This window comes from Rhipicephalus sanguineus, chromosome 6, assembly GCF_013339695.2.
Source record: "Rhipicephalus sanguineus isolate Rsan-2018 chromosome 6, BIME_Rsan_1.4, whole genome shotgun sequence".
Classification (NCBI taxonomy): domain Eukaryota; kingdom Metazoa; phylum Arthropoda; class Arachnida; order Ixodida; family Ixodidae; genus Rhipicephalus; species Rhipicephalus sanguineus.
The window spans coordinates 37,499,792-37,512,674 of NC_051181.1; the positions used below are offsets into that span (position 1 = coordinate 37,499,792).

At 43.1% G+C, this 12,883-nt stretch overlaps 1 protein-coding gene across 1 annotated transcript in view; it reads right to left on the bottom strand.

The window, feature by feature from the left end:
- Positions 1–12,883, bottom strand: part of LOC119397205 (serine-protein kinase ATM-like) — a 273,224-nt gene that overhangs the window by 210,869 nt on the left and 49,472 nt on the right. Inside the window, exons 13-14 of the mRNA XM_049416492.1 lie at positions 10,907–11,046; positions 6,936–7,132 (exon numbers count right to left, since the gene is read on the bottom strand). Coding sequence (XP_049272449.1) covers positions 6,936–7,132; positions 10,907–11,046 — 337 coding nt within the window. The remainder of the gene's footprint in view (positions 1–6,935; positions 7,133–10,906; positions 11,047–12,883) is intronic.

Sequence of the window (12,883 nt, forward strand, 5' to 3'; positions counted from 1 at the left end):
AATGGTGTTCACGTGACTCTCACTTCAAGTTCGTAAAAGTGTGACACCAAGGCGATAAAGAAGAATAAAAAGTAGAGCTGTGCGAATAGCAAAATTTTGGGTGCGAAGCGAATTCGAATAATAAAGATTGAGTGCGAATCGAATCGAATAATTTCGAATAATTTTCGAATATTTCTCAAACATTTTTCGAATAATTCGAAGTGCAATTACACAAAAAGTTGCAGAGAATCCCCAAGTATGTTCTTGTGAGATAGCAACATGAAAGTGTTTCTTTTCGCTAGGTTGATGAAGCACTGGTGGGGTCATATTTCATAGTTGTCTTTCTTATCAAGAATGAGGCAATGTAGAGGCCGAATTGTATTTATGTACATGATTTGGTGCAACCAAAGTGTTGCCAACAACACTTTACACGTGATAGGCAGAGATGCCATTTCCTCAGCCTCTCCTTCTCTTTCAGCTTCTGTGGAAGGCCAACTGATGTGGCAGACAAGGATGTCCTCCCTTCAAGTCCGGAGTTCCAAATCTGCCTCGTAGATGTCGATATATAAGAACATCTGAAATTTTGGATGCTAAAAAGCTTCGGCGTCCGATTTTTCGGACTTCCTGCCCAAATTTCAGTTCCAAAACAGCATTAATTCAGCCCCCAACTCTGCCACATCTTTCATCTCCATGTTGGAACCAGCGTTTTCTTGAGTTAATACATTTGCGACCGTAGCGGAGCTTGAAAGGCAGCTTTGCCGCAATACGGGGTTGTGATGAGGTGAAGCATATTGAAAATCTAGGGACCACATCCAAACGGACGTTGACTGTCTCTTGCCTAAGTTCGACCGTAACGGAGCTTGAAAGGCAGCTTTGCCGCAATACGGGGGTGTGATGAGGTGAAGCGTATTGAAAAATCTAGGGACCACTTCCAACCGGACTTTGTCTCTTGGCTAAGTTCGACCGTAACGGAGCTTGCAAGGCAGCTTTGCCGCAATACGAGAGTGTAATGAGGTGAAGCATATTGAAAATCTGAAGGGGTCACTTTTAACCGGACGTTGACTGCATTTGTCTTTGGGAAGTTCGAATAGTTCGAATAGTAAAATTTCAGTGCGAATCGAATCGAATAGTAAACACTATTCGAAAAATATTCGAAATTTCGAATATTCGCACACCCCTAATAAAAAGTATAGAATCCCCTGACGCAGCAGACGTCATGGAAAGCTTCGCAGAGCGACGTTGGCCGCTTGGAGAGCATAAAAAAGGTGGCATTTGTGTGACTCCACTTACTGATGTCAAGGGGAGCGAAAGCACACGGAAGCTAGTGGAAGCAGCTCCGTGTGTATATATATGATGATACTCAAAGCAAATTAAGTGCGAAGTGAGTTAATTAGTGAACAATGGGCAACGACATAAACAGCACAGAAAAATAACCCCACTGCATGGCTTTCACCTTCGAGTCTTCTTAGGCAAATGCCTAAGAGACCCTGCTATGTTTCTTACTGCTATGCTTCAGAACACTCTCAAACTGAGCCCCAGTGCTTGAAATTTCCACGAGCCACAACTTGGCAATAGCAATAAAAAAAAAACGCCCAGCCTGCGCAGAAAGCGCAGCAGAGTTACAACGAAAGATGGAAGGGCAGCATTTCTAGAGCCTGTTGCAAACTCTCTTGGGGCTACTAATACAAGTACACTTGCAAGGCACCCGCTGCGCCATAAATCATAATTTTTGTGAAGTTGGGAAGCACCCACTACACCATTATTCGTCATTTTGCGGAGAATCGAGGTACCCACTACACATCTATAAGGCATTACGTGCACTTCGTTGATGCGGCGGCTAATGACAAAGATTTATGGCTAAGCCCTTTGTAATGAGTTGGGAGCTTTCAACAACCCACTAGTTAAGTAATTCGCATTGTTTGATGGCCGGCCATTATTTCACTCTCCTACAATGCTATATAACGTATGTCAACGTGAGAAAGAGAGAGAGAGAGGGAAAGAACTTTATTGAGGCCCCGAGGAAATGGATCATGGGGGCCTTATGGGCTTTCTTGGCCACTGACATAAGTACACTTACAAGGTACCCACTACACTATAAATCATAATTTTTGCGAAGTAGGGAAGCAGCCACTATGCCATTTTTCATCATTCTGCAGAGAACCGTGGTACCCGCTACACCTCTGTAAGGCATTATGTGCACTTTGTTAATGCCGTGCCGGATGACGATGAAGTATTGCTGAACCCTTTGTAATGGATTCCTTGTAGGCTTGTGCGAATAGTAAATTTTAGGTTTGAAGCGAATCTGAAGCGAATAGTGATATAGTCGAATAATTCTGAATCGAATTTGAATAGTATATATTACATATTAAAAAGAAAAATGAGCATTATTGTCATGACCCAACTAACTTGCACATTTTTTTTAATTGAAACAAGGCATGTGGAAATGTCATTCTTTTTTGTTCAAAGGAAGTGGAAGCAACTTTGAATAGTAGCAGGATTTGACTTTCGGTAAAATGCTAGTGATTACCTGTAAAATGTGTTACGTTTTAAAATTTCCTATACTTAGAGCATACAAGCCAGTATAACAAGCTTTTAAAGTTAAAAAAAAATCCGGCAGATCCCACGCACTGTGGGAATCGATGTAATATGAAGCAGCCAGCAAAGAGCTGTTTACATTGTCTTGTTTGTCATTGAGGCAAATGAAGTCATTCATGTCATGACATCTAGTTCACTATATATTGCATGTTTGTCATGCATGCATGCATGTAAAATGTGGTATATACCATGTTAAGGAAACGTATATCCTGGTATATATATATATATATATATATATATATATATATATATATATATATATATATATATATATATATATATATATATATATACGATGCATGTCCTGCCATTTATGCTCGTCACGCACTCACGTCATGCCATACCAATTTTGATATATATCCAGTTAACAAAACAGCCGCGAGCGCACCAAGAGCGTGGCATATAAATCATGCCCTACATGACATGCGTGTCATGATTTTCATGTTACCACCATTCATTCATCTTCGTCACACAGTCACGTCGCGCAATACCAATTAATGGTGTATACAGTAGAACCTCGTTGATACGTTTCCGAAAAAACGCGGAAAATAAATGTACGATCCGGGAAAACATACAATCTGAATACACTAAAAATTGAGGCTGACAAGCCCATATTGAGGTGCAAGGGCAAAAAACGTTTATTTCTCAAAAAACATGGAGGGACTCTTCGATTTTCAAACTCCTGGCATCTCGCTGGCAGCCGCAGGTCAGCCAGCTAGTTCCTGCCCTGACCGAAAATAACATCGTGGTCACATGTATTGAAATCCCGAGACAACCCGAATATTGCAAAATTGAACTCTGGGACAACCAGCATAAACGTAAAGAAACGCTACCGCCGTGTCAGCAGACGAAACTTTGCGCCCCATGAGCGTCGGTTCTTTCTGCATTGCCGCTTAGAAATATGGGGCTAGGTTTGCCGAAGAGCAGAAGTGATATTCTCGAGCGTACGTGTTTGAGATACGATCACATATGTTCGCAAGATCACACATGACTTGCCCCGTCCGTGAAGAGAACTGCCGCTCGACTAAAGGCTTAACAAGCTCAACTCTTCGCAGTGCACGTAACAGTCGCAGTACAACACGATATGCGAAATCTCGCAAAGTGATAAGCATCCCCGAAAGCAACAGCTGTTCGCAGCTATCGCATACTACGTCGCACAATTGCACTGATCAGTTTGCGTTCTGTCTTTACTTGAGAAATGCGCTGGTATGTTCACCGCCACTCGTAATCACACAATCTCGCACGGCGGAACGGGCTTTAAAAAATAACGCCCGGCGTAATGGCAACCGAAGGTGAAGTCCCCAAGCGCCCGCACTGCGATCTGTCGAGTCCTCACAAAGATGGTGGCGAGCGCGCATCGTCTCGTTTTGGCGTCTGATAACCAGAAACCTCCCAGATATCTTCCCGAACAAATCTTTTCTCGCAGCTTCTGACTACCCGCTGGTAGGCAGAATTGCCCAGCCAGAGAAATACGCCGACTGGAATTGCGCCGGGCAGAGCAACCCAAAAACGAATGCGCTCTGGGAGAAAAGTGTGGGGGAAATTATCGGCCATATTCATAGGACACAATGGCGGCGTTGCTATGGTTACGGGTCGCGGCGTGTTGTGCAGCGGTGGCGACGCGGCGGCGGCATGTGCGTTTCCGCGGCAAGCCGATTGAAGATTTTGACTGTTTTGACGGCCAGCGTCGCCGCCTGCCTTCGGGTCGGTGTGTGGTTGACAGAGAGCGGTGATCGAGCAATTCGGAAGAGACGCGAGGGGACAACTGTGCAAAGCAGAGAAAGCGTGGAGGGGGGAAAGGCACTGCGGAGAAGGTGCCGTCGTCGCGCGGTGGCTGTCTGCCACTTTGCGCTTCACAAGTACACGAGAGGGCCCTTTTTGCACACCTGAATGAGAGTTTCTCAGTACAAAACGTATCATACGACCACAGTTTTCCGCGGTGCTAAACGTTGCTGCCGAATAATCGTATTTTCCGGGAACGTATTAACCGGAACGTATTACTCACAGCTGTATTGGGTTATTTGTAATTTTCGCAATTTTGAGCGTAGGAGCCGGGAAATCGTACTAAGCGGCAACGTATCGAGGCTCTACTGTATCAAGCTAGCGAAATGGCCACGAGCACACCACGAGCGTGGCATGTAAATCATGCTGTACACGACATGCGTACCATGATTTTCATGTTACCACCATTTATTTATCTTCGTCACACAGTCACGTTGCGCAATACAAATTTCGGTGTGTATCACGCTAGTGAAAGGGCCACAAGCGCACCATGAGCATGACATGTTAGTCATGCTGTACATGCCATGCGTCTCATGATTTGCACGATAGGACCTGTCACTTACGTTCGTCATACACTCTTGTCAGGCCATACCAATTTCGGTATATATCAAGTAAACAGGACCGCCGCAAGAGCACCAAGACTGTGGCATGTAAATCATGCCGTTCATGACATGCATGTCATGATTTTCATGTTATGACCTGTCATTTATGTTCGTCATACACTCATGTTACGCCATACCAATTTTGGTATACATCCTATAAAAGAAACGGCCAGGAGAGCACAAAGTCGTAGGTGGCTATATAGGTAGGTGGGTAGGTAGTTAGGCAGGTAGGTAGGTAGGTAGGTAGGTAGGTAGGTAGGTAGGTGAAGGAAAATAGGGAGGGTGGGTGGGTGGGTGGGTGGGTAGGTAGGTAGGTAGGTAGGCAGGCAGGCAGGCAGGCAGGCAAGGCAGGCAGGCAGGCAGGCAGGCAGGCAGGCAGGTAGGCAGGTAGGTAGGTAGGTAGGCAGGTGGGTAGGTTCAAACACGCAGAAGTTTGCTAAGAAATGCTTCGCATTTAAAATGATAGATCGATGTGAGGGTAATATGTTCATTTAACCTTGAAGTGGGGCTTCGCGGCAATGCGGATTTCCTCTGGAAAGGTGTATTCACACTGTATAGCAACCCTCGACTGCAGTGAAACCACTTTTACAAGGGGGTTACATACACCTATTCATTCGTTTCAAGTACTTCGAAATTTCCAATAACTTAAATTCGAATCGAAGCAAATTCGAATACTGTAATATTCGTTTGAATATTCGAAGAGCTCGAATATTTGCACAAGCCTAGTTCCTTCGGACATCAAGCCTGTATAGGATCTTTTTGCAACAGAGTTTCAAGCACCGGCATGGCTCTGTGGTAGAATACTGGGTTCCCACGCAGAGGGCCCAGGTTCGAACCTCGTTCCATCCTTGAAATTCTTTCTTCATTCGTTTTCTTCTTTCTCTTATTTTGTGCGATAGTGGTTACGAATAACGGCTGCAGCAGCGGACAACTACGGTGCCAAAAAGGGCCATTGTTGTGATTTCATAACAGCTTTCGCTGTAAAAAAGCTGAGGTGCAAGAAGACGAAAGTACAAAAGATGCTGGTGTCTCTGTTGTGTTTCTGCCTAGACAGTAGGTGGGTAAACATGTTAATTGAACTGTCACAAAATGCCACCCAAGCAATAAAGCTGCAAGAGTGCAGTTTGACCATGTCAGGGAGCCACTAGCAGGCAATGACAGCACAGTGTGGACAACAATAAGTGCAGTCAAATAAACAGACTAAGCACACAAGAAATTCTTTTACATACAGGCACGTGCACAAATGTGTGTGTATAAATTATGCTAACATTAAAAGATGTAATGAACAAAGGTTTTAAATAACTGCCAACGTTGCAATTAACACAGATACAGCAGTCATGACAGTAATACACCACCGGACAAATAGGACAAAACAAATGTGCATGTGACGCCCTTCTCAATCAGGCCTGATTTTGAATTGCAGCGGTACAGAGTGTTTCACTGAGAGCAATTTTTAAATAGGCTCATTATTACACTGAATTGTTCCCACATCGCCAGAAGGTAAGCTTCACTCCAAACACTGCCTCATGCATGCAAGCGGCACTCATTTATTGCCTTTTCTTTCACAAGTCACACCTGGTGGCACATTCCACATCAAATCAATTACCAAAATCCTGTTGCAGGCATCTTACACAAGAGGCCTTCATGGGTGCAACTTAAACAGCTGCATGTTAGGATTTCTCAAGTACAAAGGTGTGTTGGCTTTTGTATCAAATGTCTGTAACATCAAAGAGCACTATGAAGCAAAATGAAACGGTGCGCAAGCTTGTCTCTCAAGTATGAATAAATTTGCATGGAGATTAAAAGCTCCTTAGCCAAGTTTGCATACTTCAATTTATTTTTTCTTCTCAACTGTTGCATGCAGGTGCCTCATGCTTTTGAGCAGGTGCTAATGTGATGTCACAACAATGCAGTGTCCTATCAGCTCTCGTAACAAACATCCTGACTCTCTGCTTTTCTAATAAAACAACAACCTACTTCTGCTGAGTCAAGGAACGCCAGGCCCTGCTTGGCGAGTGCGTCAAGCGTGGCCTCCCAGGCAGTCTCGACGACAGTTGCTGTCTTGTGCTCACTGTCTGTGTCTTTGGCCCCAGAGTCTGTCCGTGAGACAGCAGTGATCCGACGCTCAAGGTCGGCGTCCAGCGCCGCCCTCCAGGGGTATGGGTCGTGCCACACTGCAGCACAGAAAGGGAACCTTCTCAGCTGATGCACAGAGGTTCATGAGCATTCTCCATGCTTGAGCTGTATGTTCTGCCTAGTTATACCACTGTCACACAGGCAAACATAAGCGCACTTTGAGAAAGTGCACTTAAGCGCACTGAGTGTCACTTTAGCAGCGCGCTGCTACACAAGAGAGAGAAGTATAGTTTGGAAATGATGGTAACAGCAATGGGTAATCCAGTAGCACAGCATATGTTTATTACCTTAGGTAATATTTCTTAAGTAATATTGTATAAACAGCCTTTCAAATAAAATATAGGTGTAAACGCACGGATGAGACTATTGCGCATTATGCGCTCTTGCATGCTCCTTGCGGCTGTGGCAGCAAATGCCCGAGAGCGAAAATAGTAAGCTAGATTTTTTTGTGTGTGTGTGGTATAGTAAATTTTAATTAGGGGTGTGCGAATATTCGAACTTCCGAATATTTTTCTAATAGTGTTTGCTACTCGATCCGATTCGCACCGGAATTTGACTATTCAAAGTATTCGAACTTTCGGAAGATAAATACAGTCAATGTCCGATTTTTCAGACTCTCTAGAGACCATGAAATCGCCCGAAAAAACTAAATCATGCTTTTTTATTCCGCTCAAGCGTTCAAATCGCCACAGTCACGTCTGAGGTAGCTTTAGTGCCTCCCAGTACACTTATCAGGCACTTAGGTGCATGCCCAGGCTCTCGTGAATATATTCGGTTCCTACTATTGATACTAGCAAAGCGCGAAATAAATTACGCGTCTCTCGCAATCGGAGGGAGCGTTTGGAAATGATGACATGGAACACAAGGAATGTGGCTGAAGAGCGGACGACTCGTCCAGCTTTCCCCGATGCGTGTGCACACGTAAACAATGCGCAAATGCATCGCCAAATCTTCGCCGATATGCAGCATTTCCTGCCGTGTGAAGCCGATCATTCTAGTAGTGTGCAGTACACTGCCAACTAAGCTGACGCCGTCACTGCCGGGGCACTTGCTGTACCGTACGCACGCATTTGTTATGAAAGTGTTGGTGATGCCCACTCTGCTACCGATCATATACGGGCGCGGCAATGACGAGTTGATTTCGTTCGTGAAAACAAGGCATCTGTGCGGCGCACTTAGCAGTACCACACAAAGAGGCGGCATGAACGGCAGCACGGTGTGTTATACGCATATCACTGTGCTAGGCCTCATGCACTACTGAGCAGTTACCTGAAGATGCTTATCATAAGGGTCGGGCACATTTGCCACCTGCCACCATTACACCTTGAGCATTTCCGTTGCTTATCCGTGAAAACATCGCCACACTGCGCCATGACAGCGGCCCCTTCAAATTTTCAATATGCTTCACCCCAACACACTACGGCATTGCGGCAAAGCTGCCTTTCGGACTTTGCTACGGCCTCAAACAGATTGACTCGCGAAAGTGCTGGTTCGAACCTATGAGATGATAGGCGCAGCAAAGGTGGGGGCTTAAATTAATGCCGTTTTGGACCTGAAATCTGGGCAGAAAGCCAAATAATTGGACACCGAAAAGCTTCAGCATCTGAAATTTCAGATGTTCTAATACATTGATGTCTATGGGGCAGATTAGGAACTCCGGACTCGAAGGGAGCGCGCTCTTGTCCGCCACATAAGTTGGGCCTCCACAGAAGTTGAAGGAGGAGGACAGGTTGGGGAAAGGGGGCTTTGAGGCAGTGGAGATTTACATCTGGACTAATACATACCTATTCGTTCATTTCTAATACTTCAAAATTTCCCACAACTTAAATTCGAATCGAAGCGAATTCGAATACTGTAATATTCGTTCGAACATTCGAAGTGCTAGAATATTTGCACAAGCCTACAAAAAGACTGAAATGCAGGGTTCAACGCATCCGGCTGGACATCGCAAACAACTGCAAGTTGCCCCACGATAATGCGCTGGCCCACAGTGCCTTCATCGTGACCAACTACCTTCATCGTGACCTTCATCATGACTGACTACTAAATATTTTTGTTTCCATGCCTCAAAACACCCCTGAAAGGCCAGCATTTTGGGACAGTGGACGGGGTCAAAGCAGCTTGCACCGCATTATTAAAGGCCATTCTGGAGAAGAACTACCACAACACATTCGACAGCTGGAAATCTGGCTGGAGCCAATGTATCAATGCAAAAGGAGACTATATTGAAGATTTTTAAACACTTGTAACGATAAATTAAATAAATGATTTTTAATGCCCTTACTGACATTACTTTCAGGACAGACCCTGTATGTATGCACGGTTGCAGAATTCTCAAACCATGATTAGTATACAAGCTAATGTGAAATAACTGACTCATAAAAGGAGCTTTTGAATTTTTCGTCTTTCAAAGTATGATCTTGAAAGGAAGAAACTTTTATCCACTCGTTTGTAGCAGAAAGCTAAAAAAACAAAAAGAAAAAACGACACATGGTTTTCTGCTGTAATGATGCTGTACACATCGGACTCTTGATAAGCTGCCATGGCCAGAATCGCACCCATGCCCTCAAGCTTAGCAGTGCAACATGATAGGTGAACAGGTGATGCCGTTTTCCTCAGGTTGAGTGTGATCTTCCCCATCACTAACCTGTGATTGCTACGGTTAACCTTACCCATCACTATTATGTCCTGTACTATGCCAGGACCTTCAACAAATTACAAAATCTATTTCCAATTTTCGTTTCATCGTTAAACCTTTCCCATGTCCCTTTCCTATTTCTCTGCTTTCAGAAGGTGTTCATTATATGCAGTTGATTTCAATCTGCGAATATTACAAGCATTTCTCCTCCGTCATCCCTACAGTTGACGCCACGTTGCCGATTGCTTGTTTTTCTTTTACGCAAAAAATCATTTTAACGCAAAATAAAATGGAGTTACAAACTAAACAAAGAGGCGAAAGGCAGGCTAGTTGATACATGTCTCAAAGAAGGAATTAACAGCGCAAACATGGAACAAAGAAAGGAAAACGCAGCACCTGTCGTGTTTTCTTTTCTTCATCCCGTGTTTGTGCTGTTAAGGGGAGACATGGCACTTGAAAAAAAGTATTTTATTTCTTGATCGATTTTGATGAAAGTTCCTGAGTTTATGTATATTTGTGTTCTAATTTCAAATATGCAATTATTTTTTTAATGTGGTGTGTAGTTTCTAAAACACAAAATATTTCATGTGCCTTTTGGGGAGCAAGATTTTTTCTAAACTGAGTTAGTTACAAAGTAAATCAGCATATCACGATAATTTGCACTTGGAACTGTGTGCAGTGCAACAAAAATGGATGTTATAAACCCATTAGAACAAAAGTTATGATATGTTGAACATTCACGAGTGAAATTCTAGCTTGAAATTGACTCACTCGCGAATGTTCAACATCCCATAACTTTTCTTCAAATGAGTTTATAACATCCATTTTTGTTGCACTGCACACAGTTTCGATTGAAGATTATCGTGATATGCTGATTTACTTTGTAACTAACTCAGTTTAGGAAAAATCTTGCTCCCCAAAAGGCACATGAAATATTTTGTATTTTAAAAACTACACAGTATACTAGAAAGTAATTGCATATTTGAAATCAGCACACAAATATGCATAAAGTCTCGAAGTTTTATCAAAATCGATCAAGAAATAAAGAAAAATTTTTAAGAGCAGTGTCCCCCCTTAATTCCTTCTTTGAGAAATGGAGTTACTTTGAAACATAAAGTAATTGCTTAAAAATTCAGGTACCCACAGAAGTCAGAGGTGAATTGTCATAACTAACCTTGAGGTGGAGTGCTGTGTGACAAAGCAGTGGCCGGCCGCCTCAAGCACAAGGCCGCAAGCAGCTCACCCACAAGCACCGGTGCAGATCCCAGCTGGACAGTGGCCGGCAGCACAAACTCCAGCAGCCATAGTCGCCACCTGCTCACAAACTCAACATATGAACTCTAAACCTGGGCTGATTAGGAAACATGAATAATGTTACATGTGCCAAATGGGTTTTCAAATATGCTACAAGAACCTACATCACCTTATATATTACGTGTGTTTGTAATTAATATAGAGCATTAATGTATATTTTGCAGTGCGCAACAGCACTTACTAAAATTCAGTTAGAGATGCGGCAAACACTGACAGCTTTCTAGCTTTGCGACAGTCATCTTTGACAACATTATTATGTCGGATGCATAATAACTAGGGGTGTGCGAATAATTGAACTTGAGAATATTTTTCTAATAGTGCTTGCTATTCAATTCAATTTGCACCGGAATTTTCACTCTTCGAAGTATTCGAACATCCAGAAGATAAATACAGTCAATGTCCGATTTTTCAGACTCCCTAGGGACCGCGAAATCGTGCAAAAAATCCGGTAGTTCAAAAAAATATATTCATGCTTTTTTAATTTGCTCAAGCGGTCAGATCGCCACAGCCACGTCCAAAATAGCTGTATTTGAAAAATATTCAGCTGTATTTGAAAGCTGTATTTGATATTTGATAGCTGTATTTGAAAAAGTATTTGAAAAATATTCAAGAAATATTCGAAAAATATTCAATTCAATTCACACTCATACTTTCTTATTCTAATACGTTTCGCACCCAAAATTTTGCTATTCGCACAGCTCTAACAATAATTAATGAGTCAGGTCCAAAAATGCAAAAAAAAAAAAATTTTTTTTAACTGGCATTTTCAAAATCTCTCTAGCAATGTTTCGAACCTTGTGAACCAACAGTATTATTTAGAGCTGTGCGAATAGCAAAATTTTGGGTGCGAAGTGAATTCGAATATTGAAGTGTGAGTGTGAATCGAATCGAATATTTTTCGAATATTTCTCGAATATTTCTTGAATATTTCTTGAATATTTTTCGAATACCTCGAAGCAAAATTGCAGAAAATAAAGTTAGAGAGGATTCCTAAGCATATTCTTATGAGATAGCAACCATGAAAGTGTTTCTTTCCTCTAGGTTGATGAAGCACTGGCGAGCTGGTGTTTCATAGTTGTCTTATCAAGAATGAGGCAATGTAGAGGCCGAATTGTATTTATGTACAGGCGCGTGCAAAAGTATATGGACCACGGGATCGCGAGGCAGAATGCATCGACGCGCCATCTACCGACGCTGCGCCTGCTGTCGAGACCACCACTGAAGCAGCGGTGCGCATGCGCGTCCCTACATATCAGATGGCCTCTCGTGTCGCTCTGTCTGACGTGGTCATGGCGCTCGTAGACAAAACGTCAACTGAGTGTCGCTTTCGTCGCTCCATCTAATCTGTGCCGCTGTTTTACAAAGCGGCTGCGGCGGGGCCGGCTCAAGCGCCGTGCGTGCGTCGCTTTTTAGACCGGTCAATCGGCCTAACTAAGCATCGTAGAACCTAGTGCAGCCAAGCATACATGATTAAGTTTCTCAACCCAGCTCGTCTTTGTCGCATTAAGCCATGTTAAGCTTAGATGTGCCTAGTTAAGCCAAAGTAAGTGTAGCCGAAACTGATTAAACCTAGTTGAGCATATCATCTCGTAATAGAGCCTAGCATAAGTTATAAGTTCATTTAAGCAAATCCTAATTAAGCTTAGCCCAGCTTGCCGTTTTCATGTTAGGCTAAGTTGACCTTACATGAGCGCAGTTGAGTCGAGGAAAGTATAGCCAAATCTAATTAAGCATAGTTTATCATGGTTTCACCCGATATAGCCAAGCATATTAAAGGACCCCTGACACCAAAATTGAAACCTCGAGATGTTTGTGTTGTTTGACTTTCCTGTATACG